This window comes from Coffea eugenioides, chromosome 2, assembly GCF_003713205.1.
Source record: "Coffea eugenioides isolate CCC68of chromosome 2, Ceug_1.0, whole genome shotgun sequence".
NCBI lineage: Eukaryota > Viridiplantae > Streptophyta > Magnoliopsida > Gentianales > Rubiaceae > Coffea > Coffea eugenioides.
The window spans coordinates 16819745-16841946 of NC_040036.1; the positions used below are offsets into that span (position 1 = coordinate 16819745).

At 37.0% G+C, this 22202-nt stretch overlaps 2 protein-coding genes across 2 annotated transcripts; one reads left to right on the forward strand and one right to left on the reverse strand.

Annotated features, from left to right (window-relative positions):
* Positions 1-5462: 5462 nt before the first annotated feature.
* Positions 5463-8982, reverse strand: LOC113763629 (protein MCM10 homolog). The gene is made up of 11 exons (XM_027307504.1): positions 8861-8982; positions 8493-8685; positions 8128-8202; positions 7802-8039; positions 7587-7711; positions 7071-7104; positions 6932-6978; positions 6686-6826; positions 6197-6261; positions 6070-6118; positions 5463-5965 (listed from the first exon to the last, which is right to left on the reverse strand). Exons 1-11 carry the CDS (start codon positions 8964-8966, stop codon positions 5806-5808), a joined length of 1233 nt encoding a protein of 410 aa, XP_027163305.1. The 5' UTR covers positions 8967-8982; the 3' UTR covers positions 5463-5805.
* A 2981-nt stretch (positions 8983-11963) lies between these two features.
* LOC113758137 (beta-galactosidase 13-like) lies at positions 11964-16317 on the forward strand. The gene is made up of 17 exons (XM_027301144.1): positions 11964-12059; positions 12180-12292; positions 12382-12448; positions 12551-12643; positions 12776-12919; positions 13024-13118; positions 13368-13473; positions 13550-13634; positions 13720-13838; positions 13961-14131; positions 14253-14431; positions 14622-14731; positions 14834-14943; positions 15030-15260; positions 15407-15552; positions 15670-16015; positions 16180-16317. The coding sequence occupies exons 1-17, from the start codon at positions 11964-11966 to the stop codon at positions 16315-16317; spliced, it is 2349 nt and encodes a 782-aa protein (XP_027156945.1).
* Positions 16318-22202: the final 5885 nt, after the last annotated feature.

Here is a 22202-nt window from a genome sequence, read left to right on the forward strand (position 1 = left end):
TCTGAAATAGATTATAATAAGTGTCCAATGAACACTCGTTAGACAGACTCATAAAAAATAAGAAGATGAAGGCATCCATTAGAGAGACTCGTAAAAGATAATGGGATGAGTTCTAGTAGTTGTAAAAATATGTGCACGAAACTGTCTCAATTACTAGTCTACAACGTTGTATAGTATGGATATTAAGAATTTGCAAAAGTGTGTACTAGACTTACGAGAGGTTACAGAACGAAAATACTTAAAAATGGAGACATAATGAGATAAGATAATATATAAATTTGAAGAAAAAAATTAGTAACTAAAACTTATCTCTAACTTGCAAAGTCACAACCTTTGTAATATTCTTTTTTTTTCTTAAATGGATATGGTTAAATCTTAACTTCTTTCCCATAATTGATTCTCCTTTCTTCAAATAGGTAATAGATGAGCTGTTGCACTCGGTATATCTATGTATTTTCTTTCCTTGTTCCCCAGTCCATATTCCCAAATTTGTGCTAAAATCTTAGGCTTCAAATATCTTTCCCTAAAGAATAATTTCCCGAAAGGAAAATTGCTCTTTGGTGCTTGGAAATCGTCACATGGCTTGGGTGCTTGGATTCGTCGTTGCTTTCGCCATCAATCTGCGTGATATTTTTCTTTTCGTCTTAGCGTTTAACTGATTTTATTTTGCAAGTCTAATAGGCTAATACTATGGAAAATTCTGTGCTTCTCATAGGTTTCCACCCCCAAAATTCTATGTTCCTTGTAGGTTTGTACTCCCAATGATCAAGTATAGAATTCGAACTCTAAATCTAATAGCAAAATATGCTTCTTATAGGATTTATAGGCTTTTTTTCCCCTTTAAGGTGCAAAAGTAGCAGAATTAGTTTTCCTTTTTTTTCCCCTTTTCGCATTTTAGCTACCATATGTAATAATTTTGTTTTTTCCTTCGATAGTAACCTGATTGTATAATGTTAATCAGGAAATTTAGTGGATAATCAGTCTTGAAACATGATTATTATCTTCTTTAATTTGGTTCTCTATCCACGGACATGTGAAAGGAATTTCTATATCTCTTTTACTTTGCTTGTGGACTGAGGTTAGATTTAAATTACAAATTAGGGTTCACAGTTGCCCCTTTTATAATTTGAAAATAAATTTCATATTTTGACGCGCATTAGATAGTTCCCAAAGAGATCTATTAGCCAAACTTGATCCTATAGATTATGTTAGCTTTATTACTCAATTGATGATGAAAATTGATATATTCTGTAATTGCACGAGTGAGTTGCTAGTTGATGTATTAGCAAAAAAGACAAATTTTTGCAAGTACATCTATTCAATCATGTGCACAGATATGGGAAAATTGCACAAATCGTCCCTCATATATTAGTGATGCGAAAATTTATTGTGTTTGGATTGCATTTTCTATGATTTTTCATGGGAAAATTACTGTAGCGATTTGATGTATGTGAGGGAAATGTGATCACGGAAAACGACGTAATTTTCCGACGAAAAATCGCAATCCAAACAAGGCCACCCTGAGAACGAAAACGAGCATTTTTAGTCTATTACAAACAAAAAATGATCAGTTTTGGTCCCTGTTAGCTTTTCCGTGTGAATTCTTGATGGACCCAGTTCCGTGTGAATTCTTGATAGACCCAGTCATTGGAACATCACGTTACCAACTTTTGAGGGACAAAAAGGGCAAGTCACTCATCTTATTTTTTTTAAACAAAAAATTGAAAGACCCGATAAAAATTGGGAAAAAAAACCCCAGAAATCAAATAAAAACATATTCCACGTCATCGTTTCGGATTAAACACCGCAATCATATAGAATCAAACCATAAACAAAGAATATTGAGAGAATCACAAATGAGGGACCAAATGGGTTTGAAGGTAAAACTCAATATTCAATGCCTAATTCTGATGATTTGAACATCAAATGATTTCTCATGATAAAAGGTTTGCAATGGTATATATTGATTTCAGTTTTAAATTCTCTAGACACAATCTTCATTTTTTCCTCATATTCTTAATTATCTTGAATTAATTGACCAGAAAAAAAAATGATAGGGGCTAAAATAGTAGAGTAAGGAGTAAAGTGTGAAAAAGGCGTTTGTCAATTGATGGGTGCATATTGTGTAGTCGGGCCCGTAAGATTTGACCCGGACACCCACTCCTTCAGCACAAAAAAAAAAAAATTGATGGGTGCATATTGCCTAGAAAAAGCGAATTTACAATCCCAAAAAGACTCGGACTCCTTGGAGCAGTTGCTCCCTTTCGGACGCCAAGTAGTGCAAATGACTTATCTAATGTAAACGAATGAAAGTGACATTTTGACCAAAACAAAATTGATGTGTGTATATGGCTTTTTAATTACAAATTATTTACCTTAACGCCAACGGTTAGTCAAGAGGACAACTAGGTACAAACATTAAGGATTAAATTAATAGAGGCGCTTAAGACTAAAGAGAATAATAATAATCACAAAGCCTTCAATTATTTTGGTACACTGCTTTTTTGACAACTGTGGGATGAGGACCTTAGGGACAGAATTGAGGTAGTCGTCAGTACTATAATCTTTGAACCAAAGAAACAAAAAGGGAAGGCTAATACTATCTTAATCTGGCGTCTGATAGCTTGTTAATTGTTTTAAGCTCCCGATATGACTATGAGGTCCACATGATTTCTTGAAATTCGTATGATCTCTCTCTCTCTCCCCCCCCCCAATTTAAAGTTGGCGCATAATTAATTAATAATAATAATAAATTCTTCATGGGCAAGTAAAGTAAAGGCCTAGCTTATAGACGACGTAAATCTCGTGGTAGTCAGTCATATATAAATCATATATACACCCAGAAAAGAGAACAAAAATACACATGACCTCACTGTAGGGGTACGTGGGTTAGGCCCGAATCATGATTTCATGTTATTTTGGGTAGCATGAATTATGATTAGTAAAACGAAAGAAAGGAATACTTGAGGCGTGAAGCCAATGATTTGGCCTGCAGTGACGGAAAGGAAAAGAAAGAAAACAATTCGATCAATTTTAATTACAGCTTAATCATGGCCAGTAGGAGTGTTGGACTTCGGGAACGAGAGAGAGGGAGATGAGAGATACTATCATATCTTCTCATGAGCGATGAGCCCGCAGCCAGTGGTCGGTGGGTGGAACATTAAATTAGTACGGAAATTCCCCAGTTGCCACGGTTACTGTGATGTGGATGTAATAGCTACCCTCATTTAATGGCAGACCAACTTATTCTTTGTTGTGCATATCTTTCTCAGTACGTGACATTATTATTGTGTGTGCGTGTCTGTATATATATAGACATCTTACATATGTGCCGTGTACAATGGATAGACGGATTAGCAAGAAAAGAATTAAGGATTAAAACTCTAATAGAGTCTTATTAGATGGATCAATTCAAATGATAATAAGACCTATCTCTTGAAGAAAGAATTAATTGAAATAAAAATAATGAGTCACCGTTGATATCGACATATTTAAGATCTCCAAATGTTCCAAAGTTCCTCTATTCAACCCTTTTCCTTCTCCTTATTGCTAAGATATCTCGTTCGTAGACATTGTTGTAAATATATGTCCCTGCATGTCTTACATATGTGACGTGTAAATGGATTGATGGATAAGTAATTAATAATGTAAAATCCTATATATTTGTGAGAAGTGTAGTGTGAATAGTTAACTCAGAAAATTCAATAAAATCCTTTTACTTAAAATTTTGTACACAAATTAAGTAGTGTTTAATACATTTAGCAATAAGTAATTTCTATTATCAAATCTAAAAAAAATTCTGAATGAATTAATTTTTAGCATTAAGTAAAGTTATCAAACACACCTTAAGCGTAACGTGGGAAGCATACATATTTTTGTGATACAAAATTGTTGGCAGTGGAAACCAAAATCTAGTAACTCTTGAATCCTTGCCCTTGAAATTTGGAAAAGGCAAACGCTTTAATTAATGTCTACGATATCACCATGCTAATACATATATCTATTATAGTAACAGGAAAAAACTATATGGATACATAACTCATTTAATCGTTTGGATTAGCTGTTTTTTGAGGTGTTTTTGAAATATTTTACTGTAACAATGTATATGAAAATTTTTACTATAGATGTTTTTAGTGATATCTTTGGATATATTTTTGTGATATATTTTAGAGTATTTTTAAAGTTTTAAAATTTTTGGAATACTTTTTAAAAATTAACATTCCACCCACCACTATTACCCACTACCGCCACCATTCCCTCTCTCCCTCCTCCACTCTTCTCCCCGTCCCTCTTCCTCCCTTTCCTTTCTCTGCCCTTTCTCGTTACACCTCGCCCCTCCCCTTCCTTCCCCTCTCCGATCTAGTTGAGGCTAGAGGGAGGAGGTGGGGTATGGCGGGGAAGGGGAGGGAAAGGGAATGGAAAGAGGGGAGGAGGAAAGAAAGGGAGGAGAAAGAGGGAAGGAGAGGAATGAGGAGGAAAGAGAGAGAGGAGTAAGATGGTGGGTGCGGGTGATGGTAGCGGTGATGATAGATGGAAGAAGAAAATAGTGTAGATTTTATTTTTAAATTTTTTGTGTGTACTTGAAATTGTTTTTGATATATTGTATGAATATGTATTTTTTGAATTATTTTTGCTTGTGCATTATTATAGTATTGTTTACAAAAAAACTTATTTTTTAAAAAATGGAGAAACCAAATATAGCCACTGTAATATGTGGTATTGAGTAATTGACTATTTACCAACTCCATGTGCACGCCGGAGTCATTGAATATTGAGGTTTGGTGATGGATGACCAACTCTTCCACCATACTAATTGCTAATATTTTTTTTAACCAACTCCCTTAGGCGAGTTGACCACCACGTAAAATATATGAGTTGCAGGTCAGAAATTCAAACAGAGAGTGCACTAATGCACCATTTTTAATCCTCTTCCTCTAATTTTTCTTAACTCAGTTGGATCCTTCCTTAATATAGTTAATGCACCTCTTTAATTAGAGGTGAAATCTTTTCCCCTTAATTCTTTTGGTCCAATTTAATCGTTTCCTGAACATATATTAGAGTAGCAATAGAAGTAAGAGTTAACAATTGATAAAAAATAAAAATAAAAATCCTTTGCTCCTTTGTTTTTTTTTTTTGGGGTTAGTACTCGTTCTTGGCAATCTAATCCTAAAAATACACAGTCCTCATGGCCTAACAATAGAAGTAAGAATAGACAATTGACAAACAAAAACGCAAACCTTTTTCTCCTTAATTTTTTCCCCCGAGTCAGCACTTGTTTTTGGCCACCTAATCCTAAACATACTTCACAGGATTTCATAAAGATCAGACCTGAAAATTTTTTTCACTTATCTGTGGAACCAATTAATTATCTTGAATCCAGAGATAATTTTTTTTTTTAAAATTTATAAGGTAGAAAATATCGACACAACTGCAGCGTCTATGACATACAAATAGCAACCCCAAAATAAACGTACTTTAAGTATGTCAAAACCTAAGTTACCAGGGGAGTGCAAATGCGACATAAATAGTTCCAATTCCTGTGATATTGTTCCGAAAACCCTAATTGACATCCATCTTTGATGCATAATAGTGTGCAGCGCTGCGCAAAGAGCTTCCAACACAAAACCGCCTTGTTTGGTCGCAACACGCCAGCCAGTGCAATATGGCACTCAACAATCTAACAACTTTCTGCTCAACATTATTATTAGTTTCCTTCAAGAGTAAATATTACTCATTTCCGAAAGTTGAGTCACCAAATGAATCATGATTAGTAATCTACGTCCAAGCATGCTCATCTCTTAGGACTCAAACTTCTTCATCTGAACTAACAAAATCTAATTCGATCATTTTTTCTCCAACAAAATTGACTCTCTCTCCTTGACTCTGCGACAATTTTACTCTTTTCGTTTCTGGTTCTTCATATGATTTTTCTATCTGACGACCCTTTTTCGTTGAAGTTGATGACCTGACAATGGTAGAAAATGTTCAGTAAAATGGTGTACCCGAATATAGATAAAAGAACTAAACAAAGCAAACAAAGAGATCTTGCATCCCAATTTTTCAATTTACCTTTTGTTCGAATTATTTAGCGGTTCTTTTGGACTCAATTTTCCTGTGGCTGAGAAGAGGGAAAACGTTAAAAAGAGAAAAACCATAAGCATCAAATTCTAGAGCTCAAAATGTATGTATGCCCAACCTGTAACTTCAGCAAGGAATCGAATCCCCTGCGAACACACATTAGTTGTTAATTTGCCTGCATTACTGCATGAATACAACTTCATTTTGTTAGCAACAACATCAGAGTAAATTCAAAATTCAGCCTGAAGTTCTAACATGCACAATCATCTCTCCAGATCAGTCATCCAAGCAGAGGTAAAAGGTATTTCTAAGTAATACTGAAATATACTGCAGGCAATGGAAAATGAAGTCAAAAGCCTATAACTTGACAGATAACACCAGAGTATGGAGATGGTTACCACAAAGTAGGAATGGGTCTCACAAAAATTATGTTGCCTAATTATCAATTTCCTAAATTTCATGGTCCTATTGTTATAACGTCAATAGCACAAAGAAAAGATTAGTGAAGGCTTGTCTACAATTGAGTGAGTTGACAGTTCCAAATTATCCCATTGATGACTGAAAATCTCTGAGTAGCTCTACATGATCTACCAATTCCCAAACAAACCTTAAGGCCTTCTTCAACCCATCTACAGACAATAACTTCAATGGTGCTTGAGATTTTGAAGATTTTATTCCATTAACTGAAGGATTGACCAAGTAAATTCCTTCTGGCTTCAGAGGATCCCTAAAGGCTGTCCTCAAATTCCTGAAAAATAAAAGGCAAATAAAACTGTCATAGTTCAAGAAACTAATCTCCTCCAATAGATTTCTAGACAACCAACAACTTTATGCATAGATAGTTGTGACTCACCCTCCTTTGAGCTCTGTCCTTTTAAGAGAGTATTTCTCTGATGTTTTCTAAAAGAAAAATCAAATGAAAAAGACAGAGAAGAAGTCAGAATATATCACCAAAAGATAAGCAAAACTGAGAGCTTAAAAATTACATATACCTGTCTATGGTAGGTGCAATATATTCCTCTACGTCTGCACATCATAACATGTTTAATAGATGGAGTGAGTGGAGCATCAATTGTGTATCACCAAAAAAAAAAATCTATTTTAGGATCAGGAACACAGAACTAATACATTCATCATTCTGTCAAGCTTAAGAAAATTCTATCCTCATAGCTGTTTTAGACAGAACAATCTCCTCTTCTTCCTTTTTCTACATCAATGCCAAGAAAAAACTGAAACATGTTCTTCGCCGTTTGACTAGACCAATCAACAGGAACATTTTAAAGGCCATTTAGCAAAAATAAACACTTCATCGACAGCCACACAGAACCTGAACAGTTTTTATTTCCCTTTTTAAGCAACTACAAATAGTAGCCGAGAATCTCAATCACTATACTTGTGATAAAATCATAGTTGTAATTTTAAAGAACTAGATTTATATGTTTAAAAATTGAATAGACTATTTCCAATCAAATTAACGTAAACATTCTCATAACAAGATGATGACTTACTTATTAATGACTAATGTGCAGGCCATCCCATCCTTCTTCTTCCCCTTGCAGACTCCATAATCCAAAGAAGTGCCGATTTTTAAGATGTTACAAGCAGAATACACACTCAGACAGAATCCATTTTCCTAAAAGAAATAAGGAAAGAAAAGGGTCACTATGTTCAAAGTCCTCCATGTACTAGTAAGACTTAATTGTGAACAGGTAAGAAATAGTACCGAGTTGTCCTTGCGGACAGCGCAATTAAAAAGACCAAAGACAGTTCCAGCCTTCTCATTGCAGTTTCTCTGATAGGCATCACCGAACAAGAAAAGAGAAACAGTCTTTTCATCCAAACAACCAATTTTCCATATTGCAAAAGGCTTTCCTGTAGAACTAGTTCTTTGGTTGCCTTTCTCAGTTAAAACTCCAATAGTTGCCCAGCACCCAGAGAGAGTATCCCCTTTCAACAAATTCCTGAAAGTCCACAAGGTTTCCCTTATTAACTGCACCAAAATTGCAAGGATCAGACAGTCTAAGGAAGCTATGCAAGATTTGAACATACTTTATGGCCGGTAATCGAATAAACCGGATATCTGAAATACGGTTGCTCAGCTCAACGGATGAGATAACTTGATTCCTGATCAAGAAAAATGATAAAAAAATACTTAAACACAGTAGCCCAGTTCAACGGATGAGACTGCTTAGCTCTAATTATTTCATTTTGTAGTTCCAAATTCATCGAGAGATGTTAGCTCAATGCGGTTGTTTTTTTGACAGTCTAGGGCTCATCTGATTAACCTGATCAACAAACACCAACAGAAATGCACGGTAGCAAAAGAAGCTTTTCAAAGGAAAAGAGTAACAAAAAAAAAGGACATTTCAAGGATTATGGCGAATGTCATTTTATCAAATGCTAGATAGACATACCGAATTCTCAAACCTGAGAACTTCTCAACCTCAGTAGTATCACCATCCGAGTTCCTCTTGTAGCTGTTGTTGGACTTAAGAGCTTTCTTGGCAGCTTGAACATCATAATCAAGACAATCTTGAACGGCATCTCGAAAAACTGACATGTCAGCATGGCCCCGGCGCTTTGGCACCCCGTCATCCGATAGATACCCTGTCAATCAGCATATCCAACTTTTTAAAGAGAGCCCCCAAAAAAAAAAAAAATCCCGGCTATGTAAGAAGCCCACTTAAACGGATTTTCGATTTCCTCCCAGCACATTTTGCAAATCCCACTACTGATCTTTTTATGCTCCGGTTATATATCAGAGTATAGCGTAGGGGCCCACCTGGAGAAGGGGAGGAAGGAGCAGGAGAAGCAGGCGGGGTTTCCAAAACCCTATCATGGAGAGAAAGGAGCAGATCCAGGTCGTCTTCGCCATTAGACTTGGACATCTCTATTCTCGCAGCGGTCTCCTAGTAAAACAGAAAACAAAGATGGGGAATGGAGACTGGAGCCTGTACCATCTGATAATGAAAATGGACGGATTGGCGGTTTTTTTTTTTTGTGTGGCGTGGGGGTGGTTTGATTTGGGTTTTGGAGGGAAATTTTGAGTTTATTTGGAATTAAATTTGCCAATTTGCTTTATCCGATTTTCCGCCAGTCCACCCACCCATGACCCATCCTCCTAATTTGGCCCAACGTGGAGTTTCGTAGTTTTAAGCCTCACAAATTGCTATCCTAGAGAAGTGCTTGTTAATTGTTATGTCTTCTTGGAAAAAAATTTTGAAATATTTTCTTAGTACATTTTTCAATTATTTTCATCTAAAATACATTATATCTCAAGGAAAAAGAAAATTACTATAGTTTTGTTTTTTCAAAAAAAAATTCACCTAAAAACTGACAGTGAATGTGTTTGGATAGAAGACTATTTGGCAAGATTATTTAAAATAATAATGTAGCACTTTTTTTAAGGCTTTACTTATTTATGAGATTTCACCGAGAGGAAGATATCATGAATTTGGATCTAGACTATGGCATTCAATGCTTTGAAACTTGAACAATTAATTGAATCGATGAGATGTTCGGATTGCTGTTCAATCAGTTTGACCGATTCAACCCTCGTGCAATGAATTTTTCTAAAAGTAAATTATATAAATATGGGTTAAAAACAAAAAACCCCCTGTAGTATATCTAATACACAGAAAAGTCCTCCGTGGTTTCAAAACATACAAAACGACACCTCATGTTTTGAACTAAATTGTTAACTAACAGAATTCGTTAAATTTAACGAAATCCGGTAAACTTAACTGAAAACTTAACAGAATATGGTAAATTTAACGAAATCCGATAAGTTTAACGGCCGAAACCGTTATTTTCGTTAAGTTTAACAAATTCTGTTAGTTTATAATTTAGTTCAAAACATGAGGTGTCTTTTTATATGTTTTGAAACAACATGGGGCTTTTCTATATATTAGATATACCATAGGGGGTTTTTTTTGTTTTTAACCCTATAAATATATATGTGCATAATAAGATATTCAATGGACTAATTTAAGATTTTATCTGATAAAAAGTTTAATATTTTTAAAGAACTTGGACTTTCATGAATAAATATTTTAAATTATAAGTTCAAACAAATAAATTTCATCTCAATCGTGTCTACCAAGATATAATCTTAAACCCTACCAAAGAATACTACAGTATTTTCAAATTAAACAAAATTCATGTCTTTAGGAATTAGAAATTGTGAATTGAAACTTTAAACCATGTTAAGAAAAATTTTGGAGCCTAGATGAAGTCAAAAAAATTAGAAAGCAAAGATGAAAACTTGATAAAAGGCAAAAGACGAGAATAAAGTGAGTGAATGTGGCACTTGATGACTAGTTTTTGGAGTTACGAAGAACATATTCTTTTTTTTTTTAGTTTAATATGCCAAAACAAAAAATTGCCGGTTCAAGAGTTCATTTCGATTCAAACAGTTTGCATGATTCATATGATTCTCACTGGTTCTTAAGTCCAATCGACCCAAAACATAAATTAGATCGGAACCACGACCAGTTTGTGGTCTAACCAGTCAAACCGGTAAGTTTAACCCGGGTTTCAAAACACTTGGGTGCCATGGATGGAATATAAACTTCAATATTTGGTTCTTAAATGGCGGACGCTATCGCGAGAAACATACACATTTGTATTGCAGCTCCCATTCGGACAGATTCCCCTCGAGATCCTTTTTACCGCAACATGGAATTTGATAGGTAGATTTGTGTTCTACAAGCGATCATAGTCACTTTCAGATTTACAAATATTTCCGTAAACTTTGGCATAGACATAGGCGTAGTAAAATATGCTACTACTATGTATTTATATCACAATAATACGAAATAATAATTTAGCATGAGCATAATATTACACTATGAAAATAATTCCGCAGTCTATTGGTTAACACTTTTTTTTTTTTCCAACATTTCATTTTATTATTTATCCTTTTTTTTTTTTTGGCAACAAGAAGTCCGTTAGTATGACTGGTATCACTCCAACATTTCCCGCCATTTAGGAAAAACGGTTAAAGACCGGACCAAGTTGTGAGATCGATGGACAAAACTCGTCCATCCATACATGCTTCTAACTAATCACATCAGACATAACATAATCAGGCAAACGGTCGGAGATCAGTGCTTTTGTTTTAACTTCTTTTTTTTTTTTTTTTTTAAACTAACATGTAAAAAATGCAAGCCCTTTTTTTTTCTCTCCATATTTTGGAAGAAGAAGAAAGAGAAAAAAAAAAAAGAAGAAAAAAAAGCGCAAGCAACGGATGGGAAGTCAAAGAAATGAGAGTGAGAATCCGAAAGATCCTCCAAGGCCTTACATTTACCGGACGGTTCTCTATAACATTGGTGGTTTCAGGCAAAATCTACAAGACAGCTGCTGGGCACTTCCTCTCAGATTAGGGGGAAGAGGTCCCGTTATAGCTCTCTTCCTGCTTTTGGCTTGGCCCACTTTAACGTTCTCAAAAAAAGAAAAAAAAAATCTCAAACGAGAACCAAGAAAACAAAACAAAAGATCATTTCATCTGTTAGAAGGTGAATGCGTCCAATCTGATCAGCCATTTATTTTTTCCTGTTAATTTCTTTGTGCAAAAGGAAAAAATAAGGACTCAATTATGGCTCATCAGCACTATCGAATCCTTGTGTTGTCACTCCTTTTGCTGTTAGCATCTTCTGCTGCTGGGGTTGGCAGAAAGAAAAAGACAGTCACCTATGACAGCCGCTCAATCATCATCGACGGTAGCAGAGAACTGCTCTTCTCCGGTTCAATTCATTATCCCCGTAGCCCTCCTGAGGTAACAATAACCTTCTCTAACATACGTTACTCTTGCGCTGTACGTATTGGATATTTTAAATGTAACTACACATTTAAATACCACTACTAAACTTTGCTTGGATTTTCAGATGTGGCCGGAGCTCATACAAAGGGCTAAAGAAGGAGGTTTAAACGTAATCCAGACCTATGTATTCTGGAATCTCCACGAGCCTGTTCAGGGCCAGGTAAACCAGTTCAAAAAAAAAATTATTTTTTTGGGCTGAAGATGCCTCATTAGCATTTCCCTCATGAATAAGCGACTAATCATAAAATATTGCATGATTCTCTGGAACGCACGCACGCAGTTCATTTTTGATGGCAACAATGATATTGTCAAATTCATTAAAATGATCGGGGAGCAAGGCCTGTACGTGACTCTCAGAGTTGGACCTTATATTGAGGCCGAATGGAATGCAGGGTACGTATACACCGCCAGTTTTCTTCAATTATTTGTGTGTTTTTCCTAGATGATGTACATTCCTTTTTGAAACTGCTGTTCTTGCTCAGAGGATTTCCGTATTGGTTGAGAGAGGTCCCAAACATCACATTCCGCTCTTACAATGAACCATTCATGGTAACCTTCATCCACAAACTTATCTGTCATATCTCACTGTTTGTTATTTAACACATTTCAATTTCATGGAATTTGCTTCACCTACTACTCTTTGGCCTCCAGCACCACATGCAAAGATATACTGATACCATCATCGATTTGATGAAAAAGAATAAGTTATTTGCACCTCAGGGTGGTCCTATCATTATGGCTCAGGTTTGTTTCGTATCCTGCAATTCTTTTATCAATAGTTACCCACAATATCTTTTAAAACGTCACACCTGAACGAGCGTGGTTATCGTCCTTCCTCAGTTCATTCCATATGTTTTCCATTTTTTGCCCCTACAGATTGAGAACGAATACAACAACGTCCAACTTGCATATAGGGATCTGGGCAAGAAATATGTCGACTGGGCAGCAAATATGGCTGTGAGTCTGTATGATCAAGTCCCATGGGTCATGTGCAAACAGAAGGATGCCCCTCCGACAGTGGTATGTTCTTGTCGGCCCTATATCCAAAAAAGCTTCTTTCAGGGAAAAACCCCTTGCATTTTCCTCCGTTTCGTCCGACTAATAGGGTTTGGCCGTCTTTATAGATTAGTACCTGCAACGGAAGGCATTGCGGAGAGACATTCCGTGGTTCAAATGGTCCAAATAAGCCTACCCTCTGGACCGAGAACTGGACCGCTCAGTAAGTATTAACCTGTAATTGAGCCGTTAACAAGCTTTCTATCAGTGTCATGATCAGTGTACTATAAATGGTGTTGAAAGCAAGCATTGGCGTATACTTAAAACTACTGAATCATTCAAAAATTATGAGAATTCAAGTTAAAAACTACTGAATCATTTAGAGAATTATTTTTGGAGCCTTCATTTTAATTTCGAGAATCATCCCTAAATATGTCTGACTTACAAAGTATGAATGCTGATGTGATTACAGGTACAGGACATTTGGTGATCCTCCAGCACAAAGAGCAGCAGAAGATATTGCCTTTGCTGTAGCTCTCTTCTTTGCCAGGAATGGAACCCTTAACAATTACTACATGGTTAGTAGCACCTCCTAAGAATCATGATCCCCAAATAAGAGATTATGTTGTTCAACAACCTTGCGCTTGCATGCAGTACCACGGCGGAACAAATTTTGGTCGAACAAGCTCTTCCTTTGTGACAACTCGCTACTATGATGAGGCTCCTTTGGATGAATTCGGTTAGCGTCCATAAGCGTAAATTCAATAGTTTCAAGGAACCAAGTGATCAAATACACAATGACATTCATTTCGCTTTCCATTCAGGCTTGCCGAGGGAACCCAAATTCGGTCACCTCAGAGACTTGCACAGGGCCTTAAGATTGTCCAAAAAGGCTTTGCTTTGGGGCACTCCAAGCGTACAGCAGATTGATCAGGACTTACAGGTAATTGAGAATTTAAGTTGATCGAGAGAGGTAGAAAAACACCATGGTAAGTAAGAGTCTCTTGTTAAACTTTCTAGTCCAGAAGAAACAATAAAAAAATATATGTACGTTCTTCTCTGCAGGTCATAACATACGAGAATCCCAATGTTCAGAATGTTTGTGCTGCTTTCTTGATTAACAATCGTACAACAACTCCAGCCACGATAAGTTTTAGGGGTGTGGATTACTATTTGCCTGCAAAATCCATTAGCATCCTGCCAGACTGCAAGACTGTAGTTTACAACACTGTAACGGTAATTTTATGTTCCCTTGTCTCGCCCCCTAAAGTCCCCCAGTTAAAGGAACAGTGACTTTTACTAAAAATCTTTCCATTTCTTTTTGGGGTTTTAACAAAAAAAAAAAAAAAACGAACAGATTGCGTCACAACACAACTCAAGAAACTTCGAAGAATCAAGCAAGGTGGGAGTTCTTGACTGGGAATTTTTTTCAGAAAGCATCCCAAGCATGGACCAGTTGTCACAGGAGAGCAAGGCACCATTGGAGCTGTACAGTCTGACAAAGGATACTTCAGATTATGCCTGGTACCGCACCAGGTAATTGTGACATCTTAAACAAGCCTATAGAAGATAAAACAATATATACACACACGCACACCACAAGAGACTCAAATATAACTCAAAATGCAAAAAGGCCTTGGTAGAACCACATATACTGAGGTGTATATACTACAAAAATATTTCTGTGAACGTCATGATTTATAACCTTTCATAATAATTATTGCAGCATCCATTTTGACAAACGCGATTTACCAATGAAGGCTGGAGTTATCCCAGTCCTCCAGGTTTTGAGTCTTGGTCACGCATTGCTTGCTTATGTGAATGGAGAGTACATAGGTAAACGAAAATTCAGAACACCAAAAGAAAGAAGCTTGACTTGTAGTAATACAAGAATTGAACCTACCATTAGCTAAGTTCATGATAATTGCTCAATTTCAGGATTCCAACATGGAAACAACATCGAGAAGAGCTTTGTATTCCAGAAACCTATTAGCTTGAAACCTGGTGTTAACGAGATTTCATTGTTGGGAATGACTGTTGGATTTCCGGTATATCTGTTACTCTTGCTACTTTAAATTCAATTTGTTCCCCGCAGAAATTTTCCCTGACAGAGAACGTTCTTTCATTGATACAGAATAGCGGAGCCTACATGGAGAAGAGGTTTGCTGGACCACGAGTTGTGACACTCCAAGGTTTGATGTCTGGTACACTTGACATCACAATGAACAATTGGAAGCACCAGGTTGGCTTAAATGGCGAAAGGCTCCAATATTTCACTGAAGAAGGCTCAAGCAAAGTGGGCTGGAAGAAGTTAAACGCAGCAGGAAACTTAGGCGGGGTAAATGCTCCCCTTACATGGTACAAGGTAATAAAAAGAATAGTAGCGGTGTTTTTGCACTTCGACTTTAAACAAGGCAAATGCACAACTCTAGAACAGAATCTTGCTAGTAGTCCAGAAACAAAAAAGACAAGGAGCAATGCCCTTAATGAATCGGTGTGTTTAATTTTCAGACATATTTTGATGCCCCAGAGGGCAATGGTCCAGTTGCCATCCAAATGGATAAAATGGCCAAGGGGATGATCTGGGTCAACGGCAGAAACATCGGTCGCTATTGGGTATCTTTCCTCTCTCCCCTGGGGCAACCTACTCAATCTGAGTAAGTATAATCCTACTACTTCTTGTACCTTCAATCAAGAATGAAACTAGCTAGTTGTAACTAACTTGAGAATCTATCAAGAATACGTTGTAATTCTTTTTTTTCCCCCTTATTCAGGTACCATATTCCAAGAGCTTTCTTGAAGCAAACTAAGAATCTCCTAGTTGTTCTTGAGGAAACCGGAGGAGATCCAAGAGAAATCAAGCTCGTAACAGTCAACAGAGATACCATTTGCAGCTTCATCACCGAATATCACCCACCCCAAGTGAAATCATGGGTAAGGACTGGAGACCAAATGCGCGCAGTTGTGGAGAATATCACATCAGGAGCTCATCTAAACTGTCCTGGCAACCAAGTAATCAAAGCAATTGAATTTGCAAGCTTTGGTGATCCTTATGGAGTCTGTGGAACATTTGCCATTGGAGAATGCAATGCGCCAAATGCCCTCCAAATTGCTGAACAGGTAAATTTTAAAAAAAAAAAAAAATCCACTAGCACGACTAGGTAAATGTAATGAACCCCCGTTGAAAGACCAGGAGTTAATATATTCGATCGCTGATGCTAATGATGACTGCTCCAATAAAAATGTGATTGCTGCTAACTTGTTTTCTCGGTGGATTTGAACAGTATTGCAAAGGGAAGAAGGAGTGCACAATTCCAATGGATAAAGGACTTTTCTTTGGGGCCAACGACGCTTGCCCACAAATTGCAAAAACATTGGCAGTGCAGGCCAGGTGTGGCAACCCAGGGAATAACTCTTCTTAATTAAGAGGGTGTCTGTCAGATAGAGTAGAAAGAGCATTGTTGATTTTTATGTTAATCAAAAAAATTGAGACTCTGGATTTAAGGCCTGGTAGATTCAATCTTTTAACTCCACTTTGAACTGTATAATGCTGCAGTCGAAAGCTCGTTCTCTGTATTGCTTCCATCTCCTGCGGTATTATTCCGCCTTTTTATCTTTTGAGTAAATAATTTTAAGGAGAAGCTAATTTTCTCCGTAGCTTCTCCAGCATCTCTATGTTTTCTTGTAGCATTAATTTCCTTTTTTCACCAGCGAATCACTTCATCGGTGCGAAAACTTGCTTAATCGAGAAGAAAAATAATTGCCAAAGTCTGACACCTGATCAAAGGAAGACAATGGTTTATAAATATTCATGTAATTTTTTTTTCCGTGTTACCGAGGATCGGAAAGGTTTACAAAATTTCGCTTTGGAGTGTCCTTTGGCACAATAGCATCTAAACAGCAGCTTCCAGCTTTAATCTTGAAACGTCTGTTTGATGATTATAGTAGACTTCTACTCGACTATATTATGTAATCCACTTAAGAGTAATAGCAATCGTTAATTTTATCGGCTAGGACTGTAGGTTTTGTACAAATTTATGGATCAATCCCTGAGCTTTTCCTCTTCTTCTTTTCATTTTTCCATTTGTATGCTGATTCTACATCTTCTTTTACTTTTTATCTTTTTTTTTGGGGGGGAAAAATATCATCAGCTATATACTTTGTGAATTGCATACACGTACTAGACATTAGTGACCCTGGTTTATGATCTAATTTTGTTTAAGTAAAACAAGAAGTCTGGGGATTGAGCGAGAAGGCCAAAACAAATGCTGCGAGACAGTAGACACAACTACCCATTCTACATGATGGGAGTATGGGACTGTTGAACAGAGTGAGATCAATATGAAACTGACCAAATCAGTAGGGATTATACTATTCCCTCTAATTCTGAAACCCCAAAAAAAAAAAAAAAATTTTTTGCTCGTCTTTCAAAGCTCTTCCACCCCCTCCCCCCCAACCACACCCAACAAGAGAGAGAGAGGGAGTCATGGAGAAGAATTAACCAGCCATATCCAAGTATCAAAAAAAAAAAAGTGGCATCAGGCTATTCAAATACCATATGGTTGGCGAAAGAAGATGGAGCAAACTCATACCTCAGGAGAATACTGCGTAGCCATGCTACTACGTGCATGCATGCATGCTGACACCTTATTTATGGATGAACGCTACGTGAATTGACGATTAAATTTCACCTTCTTTCTCTGGTTAGTGATTTAGAAATTGAGAGGTAGGCAAGCTAACAAGAACAAGTCACAGGACTTTGCCATCAACCTTCAATTCGAAACATAAATGGGGAATTTAAGGACATAAAAGATAAGAAATATCCCAATTTAGTTAATTGAATATGATATCAAGGGGCAAGGAGCTAGATTATTTCAAGATTAGTGCTTTATCGTATGTAATAACTATGCTAAACAAATACTAGGAAAAAAAACACAACAATTTAAAATTGTGAAAAGGAAGAAAACAACCTATCCAGAATATAAGACCATACTGCATTAGAAGAAGGGAAAAGCCACAGTTGATTTACCATTGCACAGGTAATGATTTTTACCGCTTCAGTCGGCGGAGGAGGGAAAATAGAGAATGATTTTCAGAAGTTTTCACGTCTTGGGAGTGTAAATAAATATGTTCCAATACATCGGGTACGGTTGCTCAATTTTGTTCAAAGGTATATATAGTACTAGTAGTTGGATACAACGCGTATGCTACGCGGATAGGACGCGTACATGTCGAATATTTTTTTGTATGACATGTCGAATAGTTGAAGAGCTCTATACAATTTATTTATTTCATAAGGCTCAAGCGAAAATGAAGAGACAATTTATTTTGCACATTCAGTTTGGGGTGAAAGTTAAAAGACAAGAATTTGTTTGCAAACCTTAAAATTCTTTTTTTTTTTTTTTTTTTTCATTCTTCTCCCAACAATCCGTCTCATAGGCTACAGGCCGCAATGTAATAGGCTGCTGCTAGTACCACAATTTTCGACATCTTCCCTAAAACGTACAGATTCATGATCAATCATCCCTATAGTTTCTATCAAAATTGCAATGGATCAAAGAACTTGAACATGAAACGAAAATTGTGTATATTCCTTCCATCAGAATCTAACCACCAAACTAAACGAGATAATATTAATATAAGACAAAAAGAAAAGGCAACAATTAATTTTAAAGTGCCATAAATTTATCTCTAGCTAGTCAAATAAATAAATAAAGGATAAAGTGTACCAGAAACCACCAAACTAAATTTTGTTCTAGTCTAACCTGCTCAGCTCCTGAAAGTATTCAGCCAGTCCATTCTGTCAGTTTCTTTGGATGGAAATGTTAGGTGCTCTTTGCATACCACTAGACTGTGGACATTGCCAGATTCTTATGCTGACTAGCCCTTCCACGGCTGTCTCCACTGACATTTGCAGCAACGTTCTACTTCCATGGTCTGAATTCGGTTAGGATTTTCTGGGTTTCCCTATTTAGGATGTAAATCTGATGAAATGCTTATGCATAGAGAAAAGAGTATATGATTTGATCAATCTATCTAATTTGGTGCCTAAGAATTTTATTTCAAATAAGATTCCTGATTTGTCTTGCCAGTTTGGGGGTCTTGCAAATACAAGTAAAATTTCTGATTAAATGGGTGAGAGGGAATTGTATTCCTAGAATGCCAGAAAAAGACGATCATTTTTCGGATTGTAATGAGATTCAGTTATGTTAGGCATAATTAACCAGCCAAACCATATGTTTGAGTTGTACAAGTTGATGTAGAAAAATGGAAGATTGGTCTGTGTTCAGAGTTTCTAACTCGCTCTTGCTTCTGTTCATGGTTACAGTTGGGGAAAGGCGATTTATCGAAGGAAAATGTCCAAACCGTGCCTGCTAAGATGGTGTGCAGTGCACGTTCACAGTATTCTAGTGTTGACGGAATGGGCTATATGTACACTGTCCAAGGTCGAGTGAGTCGATTGATTGACATAAAAATTAGTCCAATGGTCTATATGAAAATTTTCAAATAGTTTTATATGGCCTTTGGTGCACCCTACACATAATCAATCTTAAATTTGAAATTGAATTAACTTTTAAGTTAAAAAATATGATATTAACTTGATTTGATTAAGAAATGATGCCATTTGTACTAATTTTAAAGTTGAAATATATAAGATTGAATTTGAAATCAACTTATATAAAGTGATAGTATTTGATGTTAGTACAAAGAGAGTGCATAGCTAGCATACATCACAAGTTTTAATCAGGTGCAAGGAAGATTGTTGTATCTTGATTCCTTTTTTCCCCTCCAAAATACATACGATTTGCGAAAAAGGAAAAATTAAGAGAGTTGAATTAAATCATGAGCTACATTGGGCTGTAAAATTCCTTTCGTCTGCCTCAATATCAGTCTTCCTGTATAAAAATTGCGAAGCAAATATGCTGTTGAAATTTGTCACGGGAAAATCATCAATTTAGTCCTCAAACTATTTCACTAAAGCTGATTTGGTCCCTCAACATTTTATCGCATGAATTAAGTCTCTTAACTAAAATTCTTGTGCCAATTTAGGACCCATACGGTGTCGCCATTCAAAACACATATTTCTGTACAGAAACCAACGGCGAGACATGGGCTTTTTTGGAAGTTCACGGTAGGATTTCTATGGGAAGCAAGATAGCAACCATTTTGCATCCAAATTGGGAGAAACCAATCATTTGGGCGTCTAGCTTCAAATAAAGCACAACTCTGAGATTTCATCTCATATGTGGCCGATCCATCCTCTATACGAGCACCATTTGCTGTGAAAAATCCAGGAAAAGGGAGAGCCGTGTCAACCAAACGAAACCATACCATATGTGCTGGAGGTGGGGGAAGAGTAATGCTCTCTGAAAAATCTGCGCCATTGAAGGCAGCAAACAAGTCACCACAGGCATTAGGAACAGAGTTAGACTCGATATCTTCAGAACTGGCCTTCAAGGTCATAGCTAGGAATCTGCTAGCTGCGTCATCCCACCTTGGTGGAGCCTGGTTGCTTCCATGCCACTCAATACTCTCTTCTCTCAAGAAATTCCTCTTCTGAAGAAGATCACTTCACCTTATTCTCAGTGAAGTCAAAAAAGAAATAAACTACACGGTTTGGATACTAAAGCCACTTCTTAGAGCATTCCAGTCGAAGGAATTTCTGTCACCATATGCAGGAGAACCCCCAGAAGACTGACCACATTCATCTCCCATATTAAGGACCGGAACACCCAAGGAAATAAACAAAATGAACAGAAAATTGCGAATTTGTTTAAGTCGTCTTTCTAACACGTCATTTTTTATTTGTAGCACCTTCTTCCCCACAATTCCAACTAAACTCCTTAGCCAACTTGGAGCTACTGAAGCTGACTAAATCCACTAGCGAAAGTCCAAAATTTCTAGCAATAAAATTGAAAGAGAAGGCAGGGCCTCGACCATCCAAGAAGACATTCCCGCTTCCACATATACGAGTAGCAAGGTCGCTCAGACGACCTTCACCCCTCAAGAAGTTTCTTATGTCATAACAAAATTTGTTATTTATTTCTGCCCATTTCTTCCAGTGAAGGAAGAGGACTTCCTTTACCTTCATTTCACGTGGATCCCAAGAATCTGCAATTATCTTCACCTTTGAAAGTAAGGGATCAAAAGCTATTGCTTCAACCAAAGGTGGGCGTGACAAGTACTCCCCATGAAGGTGAGCCACTTCCTCTATTTTCTCGCTACTCGAAGGTTTCCCCAATTTGGATGCAAAATAGTTACTATTTTGCTTCTCGTAGAAATACTATTGTGTACTTCCAAAAAAACCCCTGCCTTGCCGTTGCTTTTCGTACACAAATATGTGTTTTGGACGGTGACACCGTATAGGTTCTAAATTGGCACAAGAATTTTAGTTAAGGGACTTAATTCATGCGATAAAATGTTGAGGGACCAAATCGACTTTAGTGAAATAATTTGGGGACTAAATTGGCGATTTTCCCATTTGTCGCTCTCGTCCTTGTTTTCATATCTCCGCTTCCACAGGCCCCCCCCCCCCCCCAACGCCAGAAAAAAGAAAAATTTGCAGACAAGCACTTAGAGACATGCACATGCACATTGAATACGTGCAGAAGCAGGAAATCAGGAGGGTTTCCATAAAAATGGGATGATCAGAGGCGGTCAAAGTTCAAGGTCATTCTAGAGTATGAGTTGAGTATGTTCCAGCGACGACGGTGACTCAATCAAAGATGGGTTGTTTTCTAAATCAACAAAATAAACAATAAAGGTTGTTTGCCCTGGTAAAGATCATTAGCGTCTTTAACTTCGCAGAGGACATGAGCGGGAGAAAACTATCAGATGCTGTGCAGACGAACACACACACTGGAAATTACGCAGATTAAATCGGGGGCATCTGTCTCGATTGACAAGCATTTCTGTTGAGCTCTTAATACTACTGAACCTATTTCACCCCCCATATAGTCCCCAGCCAGACAGTAATCTATCATAACCCAAAAACTACAGTGAACTTTACCCTTGCAAATCCATAATCATCTTATCAGGAGTTTGATTGGGATTGGAACCAATAACAAGATCATTTTTACCTTTGCACGAATACTCCACGGCAACGCAGAGCCCAGAGAAGTCTGTACTCCCACGACTCCCCAAATTATATTTACTTCAAAAACAGACGGCAGTGTTTCCAGGTAGTTGTAACCAAGCATTTCCAGAAATCCTAAAGTTAAAAGAGTCGCTGAAAAGTATCATCCACCCAACTCTACCAATAGCATGACGAGACTTTGTTTTGCAGGTGTACTCGTTGTCTCAGCCA